The following is a 24,113-nucleotide window of genomic DNA, read 5'->3' on the forward strand; positions in this document are numbered from 1 at the left end:
TTCTTCGAGCACCTAAAACATTGAACGGGTGAGTTGAAGGTAAACCAAACTTTTAGGCCTCATTGAAAAACTCGGTTTAAAAAGAAAATAAACATGAAAATTTAGTGACTGCAGTGCGAAAAGATCGAATAAATTCTAATGTTATATGATATAAAACAAATAGGATATTAATACGACAACTGAAAACTGTGTTGTCCAATCTCAATCCGGAAACAGCGTATCAAACTTCATAGTGCTTGTTTACCAGATTGCTACGGACTTGGACTTATCTGACCCGAACACACCTGAGTGCAACTCAAACTTGACTCAATAATATTGTAAACTTCAGTTGATTAAATCAAATCGCCCCATTTCTTATACACCTTCCTTTCGTTATTGACATTAAACTTGTTTAATTGAAATACCATTTGACAACTACAAAAGTGTCTACCATAGTTTGGTAGCCTAATCACAATTCATATTAAATATCTTATTTTTTATAATTTTTTAATATATATATATATATATATATATATATATATATATATATATATATATATATATATATATATATATATGATTTAATAATAATTAAAAAAGAAAAAAACAAAAAAAAACAAAAGAAAAAGAAAAAAAGTGCAGAAAAGTGCGACGTGTGGCAAGCATACCGCACTTTTGTATACAGGATCGGTGTGGTGTTTATCGCATACCACGGTATGCGGTATGTGGTACACCGCATGGTCTTAAGAACGACGTAAACTTTTGCCTTGCAGTTGAAAAATTATATGTTAAAGATTTAATTGATGGTTAACCTTTTTGTTATTACGTGCACTTTGTATTTGTACGATTAAGGAGTTAAATTGTTTTGGGACTAAATGAGTATTATTTTCTACACGAACCTAACTTTCATTGTAGCGTTAGAAATATGACCATCCCACTACATATATGTACACATTTATGAAGAAATTTGGCCTGTATGTTTATTTCAATGTTCATAAGTGCCTATAAATACCATTCCTTAGTACTCCATCAACCTCATCCCAACTTATTATCAAACCCCAATATCCCTAAACTTGCAACGACATGATGAAGCATGCAAAGTTTATAATAAAGATGGTCTTGCTTCTTACTTTGGTGTTCGTGATACAAGCAACCAAAGATGAATTGTTGATCATTGATGATGAAAATCTGGATACGAAAAACATGGAAACCCCAACATTAGAACCCGAGCAACAAGTCTTTCTAAGGACTAGTCGTTTTCTTGCCCAAAAACCACAAGCCACCAAAATAACATGCGACAAAAACCCTAGAATTTGTAGGGCAAAGGGAAGTCCAGGCCCTGATTGTTGCAAGAAGAAATGTGTTAATGTGATGATTGACAATATGAATTGCGGGTTGTGCGGGAAAAAATGTAAATATTCAGAAATTTGTTGCAAAGGGAAGTGTGTGAACCCAAGATCGGATAAAAAGCATTGCGGGAGTTGTGGTAACAAATGCACCAAAGGGAATGTGTGCATGCATGGGATGTGTAGCTATGCCACTTAGATATTAGTATTGTTCTTGTTATAATTTTTTAATTTACATTTATGTTGTATTTATTTGTTATATCTTGAATATATGAATATATTGGAATTATGTTTCGTGATGACCCCACTTTGTATTCACTTTATTTGGGAACTTAATAAATCCTAACAATTATATTTTATAATTAATGCAAATATATATATATATATATATATATATATATATATATATATATATATATATATATATATATATATATATATATATATATATATATATATATATTGTTGTATAAGAAAATAAGAGTAAAGGTTTTTGGTTTTAAAATCTTATAAAAATCATCTATTCCTATCATTGTAAAATGAGAAATTAAATATCCTTCTACTTTTTGTTCCTACAAATCGTCATCCCCAATTAAATAATGTAATGTGTAACGTTTAATGCTCATTTAATTCTCTTTTAATATTGTAACGTCTAATTCTTGGTACACATTTAATTATAATTTATTCATTTTTGAAGAGCTACTCGACGAGTTGGGAGCCACAGACTCATTGAGTAGAAACAAGATCGGACGCGAGATTTAAGTCGCCTACTCGACGAGTTGAGAGCCTCAACTTGACGAGTAGGGCAGTCAGGATGAAACTCTAATTTCGGGGTTTTGCACCCTATTTAAGCATCTTAATCCCCACTTTATGGCCTCATTTCCAGCCTCCAAGTCCAAAACCTTTATCCACGAAACCCTAGAGCCTTGTGTGAGCTTATGAGCCATTTTTTAGTGAACTTTGTGTGATTTGAAGCTTTTCGAAGAAGAAGAAGCTAGAGGACTCCAGGAGAAGATTGTAGATCTAGGAGCAACATTTCATCTTCTTCATTTTCTGGTAAGCAAGGCTTAACCTTGCCTAGTAGCTTGTTAGATCTCCTTCTTATCATTTCATGGGGTTTTTTTGTCCAAGAAGCTCAGTCCTTAGGATATGGACGTCCCAAGTGATCTAACTTTCAGATCTGCGGTCTAGAAGGGGTTTCATGGCATAAATGTGCAAACTTTATGAACATGGAAGCCCTATACAAGCTTTAAGGTGTTATCATGGCCTTTTAAGCCCCAAAAGGCCATGCATGGAAGGAAAGTTAGGAGCTTTACGTGTTAAAATGATGTCTAAGGCCTATATCTATGTTAATATACATTAGTTTGGAGTATTATGGTTTTTGGACCAAGATCTATGTCCTAGAAAACTAGGGTTTTAGCTAATACCATTAAGAAGGACTAATAACGGGTAAAGTTGGAAACTTTAGCCTTAAAAGGGCATTTCCAGTATGTAGATGAAGTAGGGAGTTTGGATTTGAAGGATAGGAGCTTAATCTGTTAAGATGGCTCAATTAGACTGGTGTATTCGGAGAGTTCAGAGAGGCACTCGACGAGTTGAGTCGTTTTGTCCCGATTCAGTTTAAGGTAGAACTCAACGAGTCTGTTAAGGGACTTGACGGGTTGATTCACCAAATCGTGACTATGAGTAGTCAGAGAACTCGGCGAGGTAGGGGGATGACTCGACGAGTTAGATCGCGTTTTTAGGGGTTTTGATTTATAGAACTCAGAGAGTTGAAGAGTCAACTCGATGAGTTGAGTCAACCCAGAGCGTTGACTTTGACCAAAATATTGACTTTGATAAGGGGTAAAATGGTCATTTTACCCTATGAAGGATTATCAAAATTTAACAAAGTCTTATTGTGATAATGATAGTTAGGCAGTCGTTGGAGCAGCCGTCAGATATTCCTCACCGTGAGATTTCACAATCAGCTTTGTGAGGTGAGTTTCCTTCACTAGGAACGAGTCGAAGGAACCAAGGCCGACCCGTGTAGAGTATATATGCTGATTAGTAGCTAAGTGTGGGCAGGGCCCGTATCTTAGATTTGTTCATGATTAGTAGCTAAGTATGGGCAGGGCCTATATCTTAGACTAGTTTATGATTAGTAGTTAAGTGTGGGCAGGGCTCGTATCTTAGTATTATCTGAGTATGATTATGTATTAGTAGATTACAGTATACTTGTTATCTGTATGATACTTGTATGTATGCTTAGATAGCAGGGTGTGGGCGGGGACCCGTATCCTCCAGATAGAGGAGCGTGGGTGAGGCCCGTACCTCCCAGTATCTCATAGATAGTTGAGTGTGGGCGAGGCCCGTATCTCATAGTTAGTCGAGTGCGGGCGGGGGGCTCGTATCTCCTTGAGTGTGGGCAAGGCCCGTATCTCCTAGTTGCATGTTATATATTACATGTATGGTATGTGGTAGTTTGGGGAGACTCACTAAGCTTTGTGCTTACAATTGTTAATTTTGGTTTCAGGTACATCCGGTAGCAATGGAAAGAGCTCGGGATGACTGCATTACGCACACCACAATGTTTTAGCCTGGGAGGATTTACTCTGATGTTTTGATATATGATTTGGATATAGTGTTTTGACATGATCTTTTGAGATATTACCACTTATGTTTTTATGTGATGATTGAATTACTATGATTTTAAAATGATTTAAAACAAATTTTTTGGACCGTATTTTTAGGATGTTTCAAATATACTAATATGAGTCATTGTCATCATTTAATTGGATAGAATGATCTGTATAAGCAAAAAGTAGGAAGATATTTTATTTCTCTTGTAAAATTATTTTTGATTAATACAATAAATTTATTTTAATATTGATCAATTGTTTAGATTTTTTCGTAATATATATCCCAAAATCCTAGAAAAAGATCGAATCAGATAGCTTCGATCAATCAACGCATCGAACAACTTCAAGCATTTTGTGTGACGGGTAAGTATCTCGTTGTTAATCAAATGTTTAGAATACTTAATATGAGACTATTTCTCCAAAATTCCAAAAAGATTGAATACTACTAAACATAACGGTTCATACAGAAAAATCCAAAGTTGACATAATATGTAATTAAACACTCAAAAAGTGTTAAGGTTCAAAGAGTAGGTTTTATTTCATCCAAGATGCCTTAAAAGCTTACAAGCATTCTTTTATATATATATATATATATATATATATATATATATATATATATATATATATATATATATATATATATATATATATGAAGTACATATGTCAAATTTGGAAACATATATAAAAGTAATAGTAAATTCTTTAAAACTAAACATCCAACTAGTTAAACATGGAAAAAATGAAAATTTGTCATAAAAATAAAACAAAACAATATTGAAAAATATTAGAGTTGGAGGAAAATTGAAATGGAAGGTCAAAACATACATTTTTCACGATGATATATGTGGGTATCTTTTAGTCATCTCTGCTTTATTAGTTGCTTCAATGCCAAACAAGCTTTCTTGCGATATAAAAACTGGTCTATAAATTTAAGATATCTTATCTAATAAATAAAGATTTATTTTATGACATGTTAATTTTTTATTAGTTTTGATATTTGTCATTTTATTATATTTTTTAAAATAAGTATTATCCTATTTGTCTATTTCTGGTTTGTTTCAATTTTAAACTTAAAGTCATATACTTATTTATGTAAATATGCATCGTTTTCATATGGAACAAAATAAAATCATGGAATATGTAATCAAAATCAATTTTTCTATACTGCATTTATTCCCTTCATAATTATATGAAGACTTTATTTTTTACCTAAGTTAAACCCAACTAATATTTCATTACTTTATTTAAATATATGCAATATTTATTTTTTTACCAAATTTAAACCCTTCAAATATCCAGTTCCCTTATTTAAAATGTTAGAAATCATCATCATCACTATATATATATATATATATATATATATATATATATATATATATATATATATATATATATATATATATATATATATATATATATATATATATATATAGAGAGAGAGAGAGAGAGAGAGAGAGAGAGTTAGGTTCAAATATTTTCACTATCTATTGTGTGCATGTATGATTGATTCTGGACCAATCATTTTAGTTATTTTAAGAAAGTAATTAATACATATTAAATGCTGAAGATGTAATTAATATCCATTATATCTTCAACATGTAATATGCATTAATTACTTTCTTAAAATAACTAAAATGATCAGTCATACATGCACACAATAGATAGTGAAAACAAAATAACATAACCCTATATATATATATATATATATATATATATATATATATATACACACACACACACAGAGATATGGCTAAGAACGTAAAAATTATCAAACATATTGAAATGACTGACATTTCAAATGCTTCGGGAAAGAAAAAACCTATAAGGTTTGTTACTAATGTGTCACCCAACAACACTTCCCCAACAACACCATTGTCTGACGTCACAAATGGTAAGATTCATATTTAAGCATTTTGTTTATATTTGAAGTGCTTGAATGTTTATAATGTTCAATTTGTATAACTCATTTCTCTTTATATTTCATTTGATTTTTTGATATACATACCATTTTTCCATAGTGAATGCATCATCTTCATCCAATGCTCTAAAACCATCATCACATTCAACATTACAAACAATATCCCACAAAGGTACATTTTCTTATATGTTATGCATCTTTTATATTACACTTTCGTTTTTATATTTGCTTATCTATTGTAGTATTAATATTTTTTAATATTTCTCCTCCGTTTATGATACGAATCTTCATTTCAAAAAAAAAATTCATACCACCTAATTGTCGAGTTGCTCGAAACCTTTCCGAATTACCTAAGGCTACCCCGTCTAATAATATCATACAACCAAATGTTCAATCCACATTTATTTCCCCAAGATCGCCACTTTCACACCTAACAAATCAAGGTAAAGTATTCTTAATTTCTTTTATATTATATTTACATCCACTTCTTAAATCATATAACGTTAATTTTAACTTCCCAATATATAAACTTTTAATATTTAATTTTTAATACATATATGTCCATAATATCTAATTTGTATAACTATCTTTTATAATACATATAAGTCTATAATATCTAATTTGGGTAACTATATTTTTCCTTTAATATCTTATTTAATTTAATGTTTTATATATACTTTTCCTCTTTAGTTCATTCACCCTCTTCATCGAATGCTTTGAAAACACCATCATCTCAGACAATACAAAGAAATTCTCACGTGAAGAATCCAAATGAATACGTTTCAAAGATTTTATTTGTTATCAAACCAATCACTATAGATGCCAAATGGATACCTTTTCCGACCTCTGAATACACTACGGAAAAGTTTGCTTTGGTAGTTATCTGTTCGAATCCGTTACATTTCAAGGTCATTCGATTGTCATACACAAAGCCATCGTAAGAGTTTATATGTAGTATATTTTATGTTATTAATTTACTTTATTATTTACTTATAACTTATTTTATTTGTAGTGATATGCCTAAGGAAAAAGTTGACTACGATTACTACAACATAGAATTGTTTTCATCTACTACATGGCAATGGAGGGAGTTTCAAAATATCCAGTTACCATCATATGTTTATCCTGTATCTGATGAGATAGTTACAAGTGGCGGTATCGTATACTTCTTATTATCTTATCATACCATATTGCAATTTGATATTTATTCAGAAGAACATATACTCATAGTTGCACCTTTTACTATTAATGACTTCAAACCGTATGCATCAAGACTGATCAAGTTTCACGGAAAATTGGGATATTTCTCTGTAAGTGGAGAACATTTGTGGGCTATTTGGGTTTTCATTCACAATCAGTTGGGTAAAGTAGATGTTAGTACTTACAATGAAGGTGCACATGAATGGTGGGATTATAGAAACAATACTGTATATTTCTTTAAATGAAATATGATTGAGTATGTGGTTCCGGGCACTTCCGGCACATCCTTCTCAAAAAGTTTTTTCAATCCGTTCTGATTTTGATACAGTAATTATGCCAAGTAGATATTAGTGATTATATATATTTTAATTTGCATTCGAACATAGTTGTTTTTTTTTTTGTAATGGAGTATTTTAATATTTTATATTACTCTATGATTCATTAGTTTTTTTATTTATTCTTTTAATTGTTATGAGGTTAAAATAGCTATTATAATGTATGTTAATCAATTTTAAATAGCTATGGTAGTGTACTTTTAATTGTAATGTATGTTTACAATTCTATGTTTTTTATATACTCTCCGCGTTTAACGTAGATCATAATCTAGTATATATATATATATATATATATATATATATATATATATATATATATATATATATATATATATATATATATATATATATATATATATAGAAAGTTAAATTTGTGAGTACATATGTCAAATTTGGAAACATATATAAAAGTAATAGTAAATTCTTTAAAACTAAACATCCAACTAGTTAAACATGGAAAAATTGAAAATTAGGAGACCATATAATTGCATAAAAATAAAACAAAACAATATTGAAAAATATTAGAGTTGGAGGAAAATTGAAATGGAAGGTCAAAACATACATTTTTCACGATGATATATGTGTATCTTTTAGTCATCTCTGTTTTATTAGTTGCTTCAATGCCAAACAAGCTTTCTCGCGATATAAAAATTGGTCTATAAATTTAAGATATCTTATCTAATAAATAAAGATTTATTTTATGACATGTCAATTTTTTATTAGTTTTGATATTTGTCATTTTATTATATTTTTAAAATAAGTATTATCCTATTTGTCTATTTCTGGTTTGTTTCAATTTTAAACTTAAAGTCATATATTTATTTATGTAAAGTATTAAATATAATAAATATGATATTAAATTGAATTAAATATGTTTTTCTTTCTTCTTTATTTTTAAAACTACTTCAAAAAAAATATTTATTTGTTACACTTTAATGCTTAATATTTTTTTAATCAGTCTGTATTATATATGGGTATTACACCTAGTATTGTAATAAAAACTTATGTCATTTTTTTTATTCTTTTTGTCATTTTATAATGGGTGAACTCTTGAATCTGCTCTATGTGGTTGTTATTTAGCAAGAACCTCCGCCGGACAAGAAAAACTATAATTGAACTGATTCGTACACAACAATTTTTTTTCATATACAACAATTTGTACATTAAAGTATTGTATTGTACAACTCCATAAAACATGAATTGTTGTGTATAGATAAAAATTGTTGTGTACGAATCACTTCCCAAACTATAAGTGGAGGAAAAGCTCCATATTTGTCATTGTCATGCTGCCCCTTCATCTTGATGGAAATAAAAGACATTGTCAAATTATTATTTTTAGACAAAATTATATAAATGGTCCCTATGGTTTATCAAAAATCACAAACTAAATCCCTACTAAATTTGTTGAACCAAATGATCCATATGGTTTGCTAAACTTGTGTGGAAAGGAGGTGACTAAATTGGTTATGGCATATCATGTGCTAGGCATGTGAGGGTATTCTGGTCTTTTCACCTATAACAGATACAAAATTCATGACATTTGATAAACCACATGAATCATTTTTGTAATTTGTCTTAAGATAAACAAATGCAAGAAAAGAAAAAATTACAAAAATGATCCTTGTGGTTTGCCAAAAGTTACAAAGTTAGTTCCTATTAAATTTTTTTTTTTGATGTAAATGGTCCTTGTGGTTTGCAAAACTTGCACATATGACACTTTTTACTAACGCCGTTAGTATTCATCCGGTAGAGATCGAATCTATAAGGGCATTTTCGTCTTTTCAAGTATAAAGGGATCGAATTCATGAAATTTGGTAAATTACCGAGACCATTTTTGAAGTTTGTATGAAAAAGTGAATTAATCGGCTAAAGGAAGGGGGAAGGCTCGAACTCGTAACCTCCACCGCCTATTCGATTATATATCTTATTTAAAATACGTATTTCATCTTAATCGAAAGTTTTAAATCGTATGGTTAAAATGAAGATGAAAAAAAATAGTAATATATATTTTTGGAATAATGATAATTAATACTACGCTTGATATAAAAAAAAAAACTCATATAAATTGTTTAGATACATAACAAAATCATTGTTAAGTTGTTTTTTTATGTCATAAGTAGTGTTATTTATTATTATTACAAAGACAAAAAAATATATTTTATGAAAACATATTTTTTATACGAAAATGTATTTTTTAAAGACATAAAAAAAATATATTTAATGTAAAATAGATACAAAAAATACATACAAATTATTTGTAAAAACCTATCCTTTTTTTTATAATACAACTAAAATACATTTTGTTTTATTTTAAAAAAATATGTAAACAAATGTGTTTTGTAATTTATTTATTGTTTATGTATTAACGTTTTCGTTATTATATTAATAGGTTTTAGAAAGGTATAACTAAGTAAGCATTCAGCTCAATTGGTTAAATCTTTTGTAATATAATGGGGTAGAGGTTGTGAGTTTGAGCCCTCCCCCTTCCTTATTTAGCCAATTAATTCATTTGTTCAAACAAACTTAAAAAATGGTCTCTATGGTTTATAAAATTTTACGAATTCAGTCTATTTATAATTGAAAAAACGAAAATGGCCTTATAGATTCAATCCATAACGGCAGCTGAATACTAACGACATTAGTAAAAATGGTCATATTTGCAAGTTTTACAAAACACAAAGACCATTTGCACAAAAAAAAAATAAACAAAGACAGACTGACTTTGAAGGGACGAGGATTCAAGATCAACCAATACATTAACTAACTAGGTCTAGAACCAAACTTAGTTTATATTTCTAAAAACTAATTGATATTATGTAAAATCCTAAAATTTAAATAAAAAATAACTTACAAAAAACATATTTTTACATAATTTTTTTTTTCATAAAACAAAATATACTTTTACGTATTGTGAAAAAATTTAATGAACAATTTATATGTTTTTTACGTATTTATTTTATGTAAAAAATTTTGTTTTTTTTTTCTTTTATTATAAATCCGTTTCATATAATATGTTAATATGTTGTTATAATCCTAAAACATATTTTTAGTTTCTGTTAACATCTTTAGTTGATTTAGACTAAAAATACAAGTATACGTAAAATTATAGACTTTTCCGAGTCGTGTCTTGAATTGATTTAAAGTAAAATAGGAAGTATTTGTAAAATATAAAGCAAATATGTTTTAATGTATTTAAAAAATACATTTTCGTATAATATGTTATTATGTTGTCATAATCCTAAAATATACTTTTACTTTATGTTGACGTCTTTAGTTGATTTAAACTAAAATGCATGTATGCCTAAGTTTATAGATCTTTTTGAATAATCTTTAGCTTATTTAAAGTATAACAACAAATATACGTAAAATAAACTAAAAAACACGTTTTTAATGTATTTAAAAAAAATACTTTTTTATATAATATGTTAGTACATTGTTATAATATTAAAATATATTTTTTCGTATAATATATTATTACGTTTTGCCTTAAATCTTAAAAGTTTTTTTGCTTTCATAAAAAAAAGTTTTTTGCTTTCACATAAATCTTTAGTTATTTATTTTATGTAATATGTATTTTTTTATGTATTTAAAAAAAGTTACATTTTTGTATAATGTGTATGAAAACGTGTTATAACAATATAATAATATATTATATGAAAAAATAATTTTTTAATACATAAAAAACATATTTTACATAAAATAAATACTTAAAAATATTACGTGAAAGCAAAAACAAACTTAATTTTTTTTATAAAAAGTATGGATATTTGTTTTAGGATCACAACAATGTAATAATATATTATATGAAAACGTATTTTTGAATTCCATTAAAGTTTTTTTTTTACGCAAAATTAATATGTAAAAAATCATATAAATTGTTTGTAAAAAATATTTTTGTATTATACGTAAAAGTATAATTTCTTTTATTAAAAAAAGTTTTATATAAAAATATGTTTTTTTGTAATTTATTATTTATTTATTTATTTTACGATTTTACATAATATGAAATAGTTTTTGAAAATATAAACAAAGTTTGGCTTTAACTAATTTGTTAGAATGTTGACCGAAGATGGAGAAGAAGACGAGATCCAAGTTCCAATCCTTCTCCCTTTTCTTTGTTTTAGTTTGAGCCATTCTCCCATCATTTTCTTGTATTTCTTTATTTTAAGACAATTTACAAAAATAGTAATTTTGTTTTACCGAATTTCATGAATTCAATCTCTTTTATAGCTAAAAATGCCATCACATGCCTAAAATGTGATAAACCCTAACGGTTAAAATGGACTGCGTGAGTAAAAATGATATTCAATACAAGTTTTGTAAGCCACAGAAACCATTTACATAGCAGAAATTGAGTTTGTAATTTTCGATAAACAATAGAGACCATTTATGTAATTTTGTCTTAATTTTAAGTACGTTTAAAATAGAAAAAAATATGTATAAGACGAAAAAAAAAAAAGCTAAACTAAATTCAAGTACCAACCTACTTAATTATATGTTATTACCTCCGTCCCAAATTGTTAGTCTACTTTTGACTTTTCGAGTATTTTTTCTTCAATTTTGACCTTAAATATTTTTATTTTTGATATATAATACTTGATGCAAAATACATGAATTGATTGTATTTTAAACTTTTGTTCATTTTTATAAGTTTTATCAAGTAATATATACCACAAATAAAAATATTTAAGGTCAAAGTTGAAGAAACAGACTTCAAAAGTCAAAAGTAGACTATCAATTTGGGACGGAGATAGTATTACTTAATATTTTGAACACAAGTTATGCCAATTCAAACAATATTAATGTAATTTGTTAATGACCATAACATACTATGATTAAAAAATATATATGTGGTAGAATAGAAATTACAAATTACATCATGGCTTTAAGTCCGTGTGTGTGTGTGTGTGTGTATATATATATATATATATATATATATATATATATAGAGAGAGAGAGAGAGAGAGAGAGCTAGGTTCAAATGTTTCTAGAAAATAGTGTGTGCCTAAATGCACCAATGAGAATTCAGAAATAATAAATCATTAAATAAATTAAAAAAGGGTATAATTGTAAACTTACTATATCTAATTATGGTAAAAATTAAGTCAATTAATCTCTCCTAAATTAGTTTAACCCTACAAAGCCAACATCCCTAACCATCGACGACTTCCTCAAATCATTGATACCTTTGTACCTTAATTTCCACCAGAAATCGATTCATACATCTGAGCACCGTCGTCGGCCTTTTATCCACCATCATGACAGCAACTTCTAGATCCTCTATTCGACTACTCTTCTTCCTCATCTTTATGTTCATCGTCTTCCATCCACCTGATGCCTCAATGCTTACAGATGGTGGCAAAAAATAGATTGATTGAAATAGAATGCCTGAAAGATGTTCGATTAAAGTCGTCAGAATAAGATTATGTCTTTCTTTTCATATCTGATTTTGAGTTTTTGAACTGACAATACTGAACCATAAGACAACTATTGAACAACAAGACCACAGGTTTGATTTAATGTTTATGTGATTCTTTTTAATCTATATTTTCTGTCTTTGGTTCTTATTTAATGCATATACGATGACATATACCACTCTAATTTGTATTTGTGTTTTGGTTTTATTAAAATAATGGATATAAATAACACATACTGAAGTGCACTCTATGTGTTTGTGTTTATGCCTAAGAGAAGACAAAATGACAACCAAGACTAATGATTGATAATTGTATGAATTACAATAGCAGGAAGAGTGAAGCAATGTGGTTAAGAAGTTGGACGATCCTCGAGGGGGAGTTGTTCATCAGGTTTGTTTTTCTTTTTATTTGCAGCTTGATCTTGATTTCTCTTATTTATAATCAACCTCCTATCCAAGAAATTATTCCCGAATCTAAATCCGTAGAGACAGACGATCATTTCTAAATCAGTGGAATTTTTATACATTAATTGTTTATCCCATTCTTAAAGAAATCAGATAGTGAGAAATATCAATTCTTCTCTTTGACTTTTGAATAGATACTTTGATTATAAAAGTCTAATTCAGTAATTCGTTTGGAATTGTTTTTATACTTTTTCTTCTATGTTTTATTGTAGTGATTTTGAATATAAAAGTCAATTTATGTTAGAATCTTGTTTTGCATTTTATGTTAGAATCTTGTTTTGCATATACTGGCTTTAGTTGTTTTGTTTTTCTAAACCATTTGAATTGAGTAAAATTATCTAAAAAAACTAAAAACTTTTGAGTTTTGTAGATAATAAGAAGAAAACAAAAACTAAAAGTTGGTGTGTATTTTTTGTGGTGATGTAAGCAGGAACATGTGTTTCTTTCAAATATTCATGATTCAGATATTCTGTTGTAATTTAATGTATGTTAGGATGATGCAGAAATGATGAAGTAACTTTTGAAAAAAAGATATGTGATACTTCATTCTCAAAGAATGATAAAAAAAAAAACCAATATTCTTTCAGAATTTCGGGATTCAACATCCAAAAACAGCAATATTCTTTCAGAATTCAAGAAGAAAACATGGAGAACGAGAGTATTCTAGCAGAATGTTGTTATTTTTTAAGAATGTTATTCATTTTTGTTGATATTCTTTTAGAATATTTATAACTATATTAAAATGTATAAGACTTTTAGTCTGTAATAATATGTATGAATTTGTATTTAACTTCAGATGTATAAGAATATATTAGAATGTTTGTTATTTTTCAATATCTTATTCAAGAATCTTGTTTTTCTTCAATAATATACTATTAGAATAAAATTCTTAAAGAGTATCATTCTAACAAAAACTATTCTGATAGAATAAAATCGGTAAAAATTGAAATTGAATTAATTAAAAAATTTAGATTTTTTTTTAAATTAGGAGAATTAATCATCCCTAAAAATCCGAAAATTTCATTTTATAAATGTAGTTAATTGTCCAAAATACCCTTTTGCTAAATATTGTGTGATTATATGGTACATGTTACCCCATTGTAATATCATACACTCTCAAATCATTTCCATTGATTAATTGCATCTGTTGGTCCAGATCTGTGTATTCTGGCACACAATACTTAGTAAAAACAAATAACCTAAGCATATATATATATATATATATATATATATATATATATATATATATATATATATATATATATATATATATATATATATATATAATCCAAAGGACCTTAGGAACACTAAATTTTTTGATTTAGGTTTTTGCCACAAATGTTTGGTTCATTTGATATTTTTTGTCCCTAAAATCAAAACTTTTACATTTTTATGTTTTGATTAAGTTTTTACTACTTTAGGTTTTTGCCACAAATCTTTAGTGACTTTGACACTTTTAATCTTTACAGTCAAAATTTTTACATTTTTGTGTTTTTGCCACAAAGCTTTAATGAATTGGACACTTTTCGTCCTTGTAGTCACTTTTACATTTTGATTAAAAAACACAAAAAACCTCTTTTAGAATTTTGTCACTATATTTACCTAACTTTGACAACTTTTACATTATTGTCACAACATTTTTGGATTTTCTCTACCAATGTTCGTTCTTTTGGTTGTACACTTTTGACATCTAATTTTAAGGGTTATGGACTCTCTCCCCTATTTATGATGATTTACAATTTTCGTCCTCGAAGTGAAAACTTTTACATTTTTAAGTTTTGATTAAGTTTTTGTGCCTTTAAGTTTTTGCCACAAATCTTTAGTGACTTTGACACTGTTTGTCCTTACAATTAAAACTTTTATATTTTGATGTTTTTGCCACAAATTTTTACTGACATTGACACTTTTCAACATTCCAATCAAAACTTTTAAATTTTGACATAAAAAACACATAAAACCTCCTTTAGACTTTTGTTAATATATTTTCCCAACTTTGACAATTTTCACACTATAGCCACAATATTTTTGGTTTTTCTCCATCAGTGTTTTTTCTTTTGGTTATACATTTTGACATTTAATTTTAGGGGTTTTCGGCTTTCTTCCTTATTTGTGGTGATTTACACTTTCAACACATCTTTTTAAATTTTACCAATTTTTAACTTCTATGACATAGTCCAAAAGCTGCAAAGCCGCACGTCCTTAATTTTCTAGTTGTAATTAACATACGTTGATCTTTATACGTTTTTTTAACGTTTTAATCCCGACGCTAATCCACAGATAAATTATTTGATTTTTTTATAAAAACATTTAACTCTAAATTTCAAATGAATTACCCAAATTTGTATACTTGTAGCAAAACCGTCGGTAGTTATAAAATTTGGGCTTCACCTTCCATCGAGTCCGTTGCTATTGCAAAGGATTTTTTATTTGTTTATTTTTTGCTGGTGATGTGTTATCATTAATGTTATTTAAGTATAATGAGATTACTTTGTTGACCAAAAATGATCTTGATAAATATTAAACAAGTAAGGAAGGTGTGGAATACACACTTGTTTATGTTTGATCAAGTATCAAAATACACTGTCATTTAGGGGCGAAGCCCCTGAACAAACGGGGGTCCGGGGGCAGCGCCCCTGGGAGCGGGGTCCAAGGGGCGGCAGCCGCTGGTGGGGTCCAAGGGGCAAAGCCCCTGGCTGGGATCGAAGGTTATGTTACTATATAAAAATGCATTAGAAATCCGGTTTTTTAAATAATTGACCCATTTTTTACTTTTATTCAGTTGACCCCTTTTATGACCGTTTTGGTGGTTTTGTGACAGTTTTCAGACAAAGATCTAAATTCAGTTTTTTAGTCTCTTTTCTGGTACTCACGAAATCATATCCTCTTTTTTTTTTTTCTCTGATTTAATATGAGTCTTATCCAATTCAGGATTTGAGAATACCACTCAAATACTTCGATTAGAAAATGATTATCACAATTCTCAGATTTCAAATGCCACTACACCATATTTCTAACATTTTCCTGTTGGTAGAATTTTGTCCCAAATTCTACGATCCGAGTGTATATATTTGTGAACCCTTTTGTTCTACGTTTTCGAAAGTCATTAGAAGTCAAAATAAATATATATATATTCCAAGTGGCAAGTGCTCCAATAACAATATTTCTAGTCAAACATGAATTCTTGCGGCAAGATAATTAATTATGAAACCGTGTAATGTTGATTTCATACGTACTTTATTTTTTAATTAATTCTGTAATATTGGCATTTAATAAGTTATTTAATATTTAATTATGTAACCATAAATTTTCTCTAAAGAAACACTACATGTTTTCAAACAAATACCAGTATGAGTTTAGAACAATATTATACAAATAGTGAAACAGATACCATAATATAACTATGTAGTTTGGAGAATTTATAAACAAGAAAATACCATAAAAATTCAAAGTCGAATCTTTTTAGTGGAGTCTTTGCTACAAAAATACCATCCTCAAAACCTAACATATTTTCAACCCTAGACTTCCGAATATATAAAATCATTTACACTACCACCCTAAATATACATCCATACTTATCTTTATCTTAATTTCTCTCTAGATCTGCTTGCAACACCATGAAAATCTTGATAATCCTGATAATTCTCTTGGCTTTAGTCATCAATCTATCTGCCACACTAGTAGATGCCACACTAGTAGAAGATGAGGAAAAAGATGCTTTTCCTACTTATGGGTCGCTAAGAGGAGCTAATCGGTTCCTTGCACAACAATCGAGGGGCCTGCTGAAATGCAACAAGAATCCAAGACTCTGCAGGGTGAAAGGAAGCGCGGGTCCAGATTGTTGCAAGAAGAAATGTGTAAATGTTAAGACTGATAAACAAAATTGTGGACTTTGTGGGAAGAAATGCAAGAACCAAGAAATCTGCTGCAAGGGAAAATGCGTGAACCCCCTGGCGGACAAGCGTAATTGTGGAGGATGCAACAATACATGCAAGAAAGGGAATTCTTGCGTTTATGCTATGTGTAGTTATGCATAAAAGAAAGAGAATATTCCAGGTGAAATGCATATATTGCAAATACCAATTCAATTTATTTCTTGTAAGTTGTAGAAAGTTGATATGTAACAAAGTTTACATTGATATGGCAGTTAAAAGAAAAATATAACTTGTCCAATGTCCATGTATCTTATGGGATATATATATATATATATATATATATATATATATATATATATATATATATATATATATATATATATATATATATATATATATATATATATATATATATATATATATATATAAAAGTTCTTTGGAAAACAAAAAACCTAAAAAAACCCAAAAAAATCATAAAAATGCATAAGAAAATACTTAGAGATTACAAACTTTTTTTTGACTTTATAAACGAAAAAATCGTAGGGTTTTACTAAACTTTGCTGAAATTTTTTTTGAAAAAAAAAACATAAAAAAATTCGTCTTTTTTTTTTTTCAACGAATTTAGTAAGAATCTGTGATTTTTTCATACATAAAGTCAAAAAAAGTTTTGTGATCTCTAAATATTTTTTTTATGACTTTTAGGGTTTTTTTTAAGGTTTTTTATTTTCTATATAACTCTTCACTATATATATATATATATATATATATATATATATATATATATATATATATATATATATATATATATATATATATATATATAGGGAGTGGTTCAAATGAGAACCATAAAAGATTAAGAACCCTAAGAACCCCCATTAGTTAGTAAATATTTACATGATATTCTTATTGAACATGTGAAAATCCTTTTTTTTTCTCTTTTTGATACAAAAATGGCAAAATTGTAATTTTTGCAGTATGATATTTTCATTCTTATATGTTTTCATATTTGAATACAAAGCTTATATAAATTACAAGTTTATACAGTACATTGATAGTTTAATTCACAACTTAATACAAATCATTTTATAATAATTCACAAACTTACAGAAATAAAAAAAATTCAAACTCTACTACCACCACCACCACACGCTGCCACCAACCACCTGTACCAGCATCGCAACCATTATTTTCTTCTAAATCAGATCTGTAAACAAAATAATGCATTAATAACATATCTACTACATTCACAGTCTAATAAAACCATTTATTTCACTCATTTTGAATTAAATGCAAAATTAATTAAAACTAATGTATTCTTATATAGTTATACATCACAAAAAATAAATATATTCAGAAAAAAATTAACAAAAAAATTTATACATAAACCATTCATATTTTAAAATTATGAATTTAATATATTAAGCCGTGAATAAAATTTACATTATTTCAAAAGCAAACAAAAAAAATTATAAAATAATCACAACTTAATGTCAATTCATTCACAGCTTAATACAATCAACTCATAATTTAATACACAAAGTTCACAGCTTAATATAGTCAATTCATAGTCTAAGAAGAAAATACACAGTTTAATGCAGTCAATTCACAGTTTAAAACATAAAAATCATAGTTTAATACACAAAATTCAAAGTTTAATATACAAAAAGTATGCATCCATAACCATATTTTCAACTTCACACTCTTTATATAGTCAATTCAAAATTTATACACAAAATTCATATCTTGATACAAGTAACTTCATAGTTTTATACACATAATTCACAACTTAATCTAGTCAATTTACAGTTCAAACAGGAAATTCACAGCTTAATACAGTCAATTCGTAGTTTAAAAAGAAAATTCAAAGCTTAATGCAGTCAATTCACAGTTTAAAACACAAAAATGACAGCTTAGTACACTAAATTCACATTTTAATACTCAAAAAGTAGTATTCACATCCATATTATCAGCTTAAAATATTTATTACAATTAATACACAATTTAATATAGAAAATTCACAAACTAGTATAATAAATTTAATGTTTAATTCAAAAAAAATTATACATTCACAACTTAATAGCAGTTAAAACTAAGATTACCAAAATTATACGACAAATGAGAGATTAAAACATCAAATTCACACATTAACGGGAAAAAAAAAAGAACTATATCATAGAGATCCACAACAAATGCCAGTAGAAAAGCATATTATCAACTTAAAACTTTTAATTCATAGTTAAATATAGAAAAATCATTGTTTTATACAAAAAAAAAAGTATGTATTAAAAAGCATATTATCAACTTAAAAATTTAGTACAATCAATTCACAGTTTAATACAATTAACTCCTAGTTAAATATACAAAGCTCACAGCTTAATATAGTCAATTTACAGTTTAAACAACAAAATCACAGCTTAATGCATTTAATTCACAATTTTAAACACAAATATCACAGCTAATTACACAAACTTCATAGTCTAATATACAAAAAATATGCATTCACAACTAAATTCACAGCTTAATAACTTACCAAATTTCATTGAGGCATTTCATCAAACACCTTGTCTACATCTTTTTTTCAGAACTTCCTTTTGTAAACACCATACACACCAGAGCTAACCTGAAAATGGAGAAACACATCAGATCACAACTGTTAGGCGTGTCAAACCCAACAAATAAAGGGTACAAATGACTCCTTAAACACTACTACTATGAACTAATAATGTAGTACAAGATAAGTAGGATCGATCCACAGAGACACGGGACAAGTGTTTATACCTTTTTGCGGAAGGTACAATAATGTTCACATAAATGGGGGGTTGGTATGCAATGATTTAAACAAGTGGATAAAGAAATAAGTAAATGATCAATTAAATGAAACAAATTCAGGATTTGTGATAACTCCAACTCTATGCAAGACAATTTAACAATGTGATTCCAATGATGAAATAATATCTACTCAATTCCACCTAAGTTGGTACTTGAAAGTGTTAACAAGTTTTAACACTTCCCATTCACCAAGTTGTCAAATTCAAAATAAGCTCTTTGAAAATAACCTAACCTTCTAATTTAAGTCTAAACAAGCTCTTAGATAGAAATCAAAAGGTTGCAATAAGATTTATGTGAATGTTCCCAACAACACCCAATACTCCTCATAAGCTCGAGAGCATAAGAATGTGTGAATACGATTTACACTAAATTCATTCAATGGAAATCAATATAGTGTTTGTTACTTAGTCCAATTCACAAAACAATTACGGATTTTGCAATTAGATAACTTGAATGACCTAACCCTAATTCAAATGGCCAATAAGAATTACAATTAGCATCAAACATTCAATTAAAACAAAATCAAATTCACTAGGTAGGAATTGGAAGTAAACATCAAATCACATGATTAAAATCACAACTAAAAAGTCAAGACATAAAGTTGGAGAAACTAGGGTTCTAGCCACTCATGACTAGAACAAGATCACAAATCTAGAAAATGAAATTAAAGTTCTTACAAAATGAAATCAAATGTTCCCAAGTGTTAATCAACTCCAAAATCCTCAAGAAATCGTCTTCTCTACTCCAAAAGTCGACCCCCTAAAGTAAAAAGTCGGTTCCCCCCTTTAAGAATGGTGAAAAACTACTTTAAAACCCGCATTTACGTTTACACGGCCCGTGTAAATTAACACTGTCATTTACACGGCCCGCGTAAACGCAAAAATATACTGCGCAGAAATCTACGTTTACACGGCCCGCGTAAACGCAAGGCTTCCATTTACACGGCCGTGTAAACGTCTGTAAAGCCAAAATCTTCGTTTCTTTGATATATTGCTCCTCGGTGCTCCGTAAGTCCTGAAATTTTGTCCGCAACTTTTATTTACCTCCTCCAACAATATCCTTCCTCCAAAAGTCCCTGAAATATCACAAAAGTATTTGAATGAAATTGCCTCATGAAAAATCCCGAAAACATGCAAAATGCATGAGTTTAAGCCTATATGCAATGTACTTTTATAAAATAAAGCTACAAAATGGGTACATGAAATGCACCTAACAACAACTTAAAACTTTAAGACCTCCACAAAAAACTAGACAAATTAAGAGTAAACTATCATATCTAATAGAGATCTAAAACAACATTAATGAAGATATGAAGTAACCCAACACATTAGAGCATGATCTGGGAAGAATTTGCTCAAAATAACAACAAAAAAATCATTTTGACAAGCTTTGGAAGAACAGAAATGAATGAAAATACTAAAAGCATGTACACAAAAGAAATACAATGATTTTATCTATAATATCCGCCTGATCTGGAACAAAAAACACATGAAGCTTGTCAGTCCCGTAAGGAATCACCATCGACAGATCGAAACCACAAAACTAACACTAGTGACAAGAGATTATAGTTATTAAAACTCAGATTCACTTAGATTTAACCAGATCTGGACATATCTAAACTATGAACACCATGAGAAACAAGAAAAAACCATCAGACTATCATATTTAACCAGATCTGAACAAGAAGCGCCAAAAAAGGCATCAAAATCACGAATCTGTCAACATGCCACCATACGCGACAGAAAGATGTGGTTGTTCACCAGAAATCATATAGATCTAGATCTAGAGATGAAAACAACAAACAAATTTCATAGATCTAGATCTAGAAAAGAAGAAGACGAAACCCAATCAGAAGAAATTAGTTCCAGATCTAGACAAGAAGAAGAGAAAACCAGATCTGAAGAACTCAGACCTAGAATCATGAGCACGAAGCACAAAAATGCACTAATCTGAGACGTTGAGGTGGTGGTTCGACATCAGAGGAGGTCGACGTTGTTGGTGGTTGTTAGCGTCTTCAGCGGCGACGGAAAGGCGATTCGAGATCTGAAGTTCCGACGAAGAATGTAGGTGTTTTCGCAGGTGATCGGAGGTTGTGACAGAGGAATAGGAGTTGGTTCTTAATTACAGCTTATGTCATTCCATGTTTTGACAAGAATTTCCCTTAATTAGTTGGTTCTTAGGTTCTTAATCTTTTTTGGTTCTCATTTGAACCTTTATATATATATATATATATATATATATATATATATATATATATATATATATATATATATATATATATATATATATATATATATATATATATAGCCGCACAAAGCGGCGGCGGCGAATAGTTTATTTCGTGGATTAGTTTTTTTGGAAAATATTACGTCCAAGGAATACACAATATATTGGAAAATATCATTTACCTTTGGCTTGTTAATTCTCTCCGAAAATCAAACCTCCAATAGTGTTAAAGCAATATACGGAACCTCCAAATTAGTAGATGTTGAATCATTTTCTTTTTATGAATGGTTTCCTTTTTACAATTAATTATGTATATCCTAATGATAAAAACACGCCATGAAGCATTGACGGATAGTTAAATTCGAAAAAATAGTGCCGTTTCAATTATTTTGACTTTTTTCAGTTATTATTCATGTTTTTTGTTGCGAACGATTAACCGAAAACAAATATTTGTATATTATAAGGGTTAAAAAGTAGAAATAAATTAGTTTGAACTAAAAATAAAACTATATTGTTGTTTCGGTTTAAAATAATTCTGTTGTTTAATTTTTGGGTTTTGAATAAAAAAATATAAGTAATTTGCTATTTTTGGATAAGTAACAATTCAAGAGGTTGTAAACATTTGATTTTATTTGGATATTTTTTGAACCATTTGACCACTTTCATTTTGTTCATATGGCAACGTACTCTATAAAAAGAACATATTTTCAATTGTTCGGTTTAATCGGGTTTAAGCAGTATAATTAGATATAATGGATAAACCATAAAACTTTTGATTATTTCATCTGCAAAGGAAATCACTAATCTCTACTCAATTACTTTAGTTCAACCACAGACAAAGTGTTTAACTTAAATTGTTGATAATTTCAAACTTAACTATAAAAAACAATTTGGGTTGGGTTGATTTGCATAAAGTATCACTTATCCAAAAATTTCTATTAATTTGACTCTAGTTAATACAAATGAACTCTTATCATTTTTTAGAAAATAAAAAATAACAAGACTTAAAAATGAAACACTTACAAAATAACAATGCTTACATCTAACAATAATCTAACCTAATAAATGAAAATCAATTTTGCCAAATGTCATGTTCTCATTGAATTTGACACATGTCATTTTCTAAGAGTTTTTGGATTATTTCTTTTCCACTTGTCATTTTCTTAAATTTTTTATTTTTTTTAAATTTAAAATCCACATTTTAATGAGATTTATATATGTAAAGTAGATTATTCTATTAAATTTCATAATATATGCTCTACAACCTTTATTACTTATTTAATTTATTATATTCTTTGTATTTATGTAAAATTATTATTTTAAAAAATATGTAATGCTTATAATTTTATATTAAAGATTTTTTTTTTATAAACTCGTGTAATACACGGGTCTCACACCTAGTAGATTAACAAATACTAATTTTTTAAATAGTTCACATTATTGACAACATAATATAACATTTTTCTTACTACTCCTTTTATATTAAAAAAATTTCAATCAAGCAACTTTTTTGTTTTATTGTTATAAGGTTAAAAATGCAATAAATAATATTCAATATTGACAATATTTTAAATCGTATAATGTCAAAATATATAAGCAAATATACTACATACAATCAATTTAACATAACAAATATATTTGGCTAAAACCATATACCAAGGATTTATGCAGCACCCGGTAAGCATAAACATATCTACAAATGATCTTTAAAAGATTTTAATTTCATATAGATCTTGATAGTACAATGGTTTTGACAGAGGGAGAGAGAGCCTGGAAGAAAATGGAAGCTACAAAGAGACTAGTCCTTGATCATCTTTTAGATTCACTCAACTTTGAATTAGTCAAAGGGCATAAGAAATGGAAGACCAGATCGGTGTCGTCTTCTTCTACATTATTTTTCACATAA

General features: G+C 28.3%; 1 protein-coding gene across 1 annotated transcript; it reads left to right on the forward strand.

The window, feature by feature from the left end:
- The first annotated feature begins 16,894 nt into the window (after positions 1 to 16,894).
- Positions 16,895 to 17,314, forward strand: LOC111891046 (stigma-specific STIG1-like protein 1). The gene has a single exon (XM_023887134.1). The coding sequence runs from the start codon at positions 16,895 to 16,897 to the stop codon at positions 17,312 to 17,314; it is 420 nt and encodes a 139-aa protein (XP_023742902.1).
- Positions 17,315 to 24,113: the final 6,799 nt, after the last annotated feature.

This window comes from Lactuca sativa, chromosome 7 (genome assembly GCF_002870075.4).
Source record: "Lactuca sativa cultivar Salinas chromosome 7, Lsat_Salinas_v11, whole genome shotgun sequence".
Classification (NCBI taxonomy): domain Eukaryota; kingdom Viridiplantae; phylum Streptophyta; class Magnoliopsida; order Asterales; family Asteraceae; genus Lactuca; species Lactuca sativa.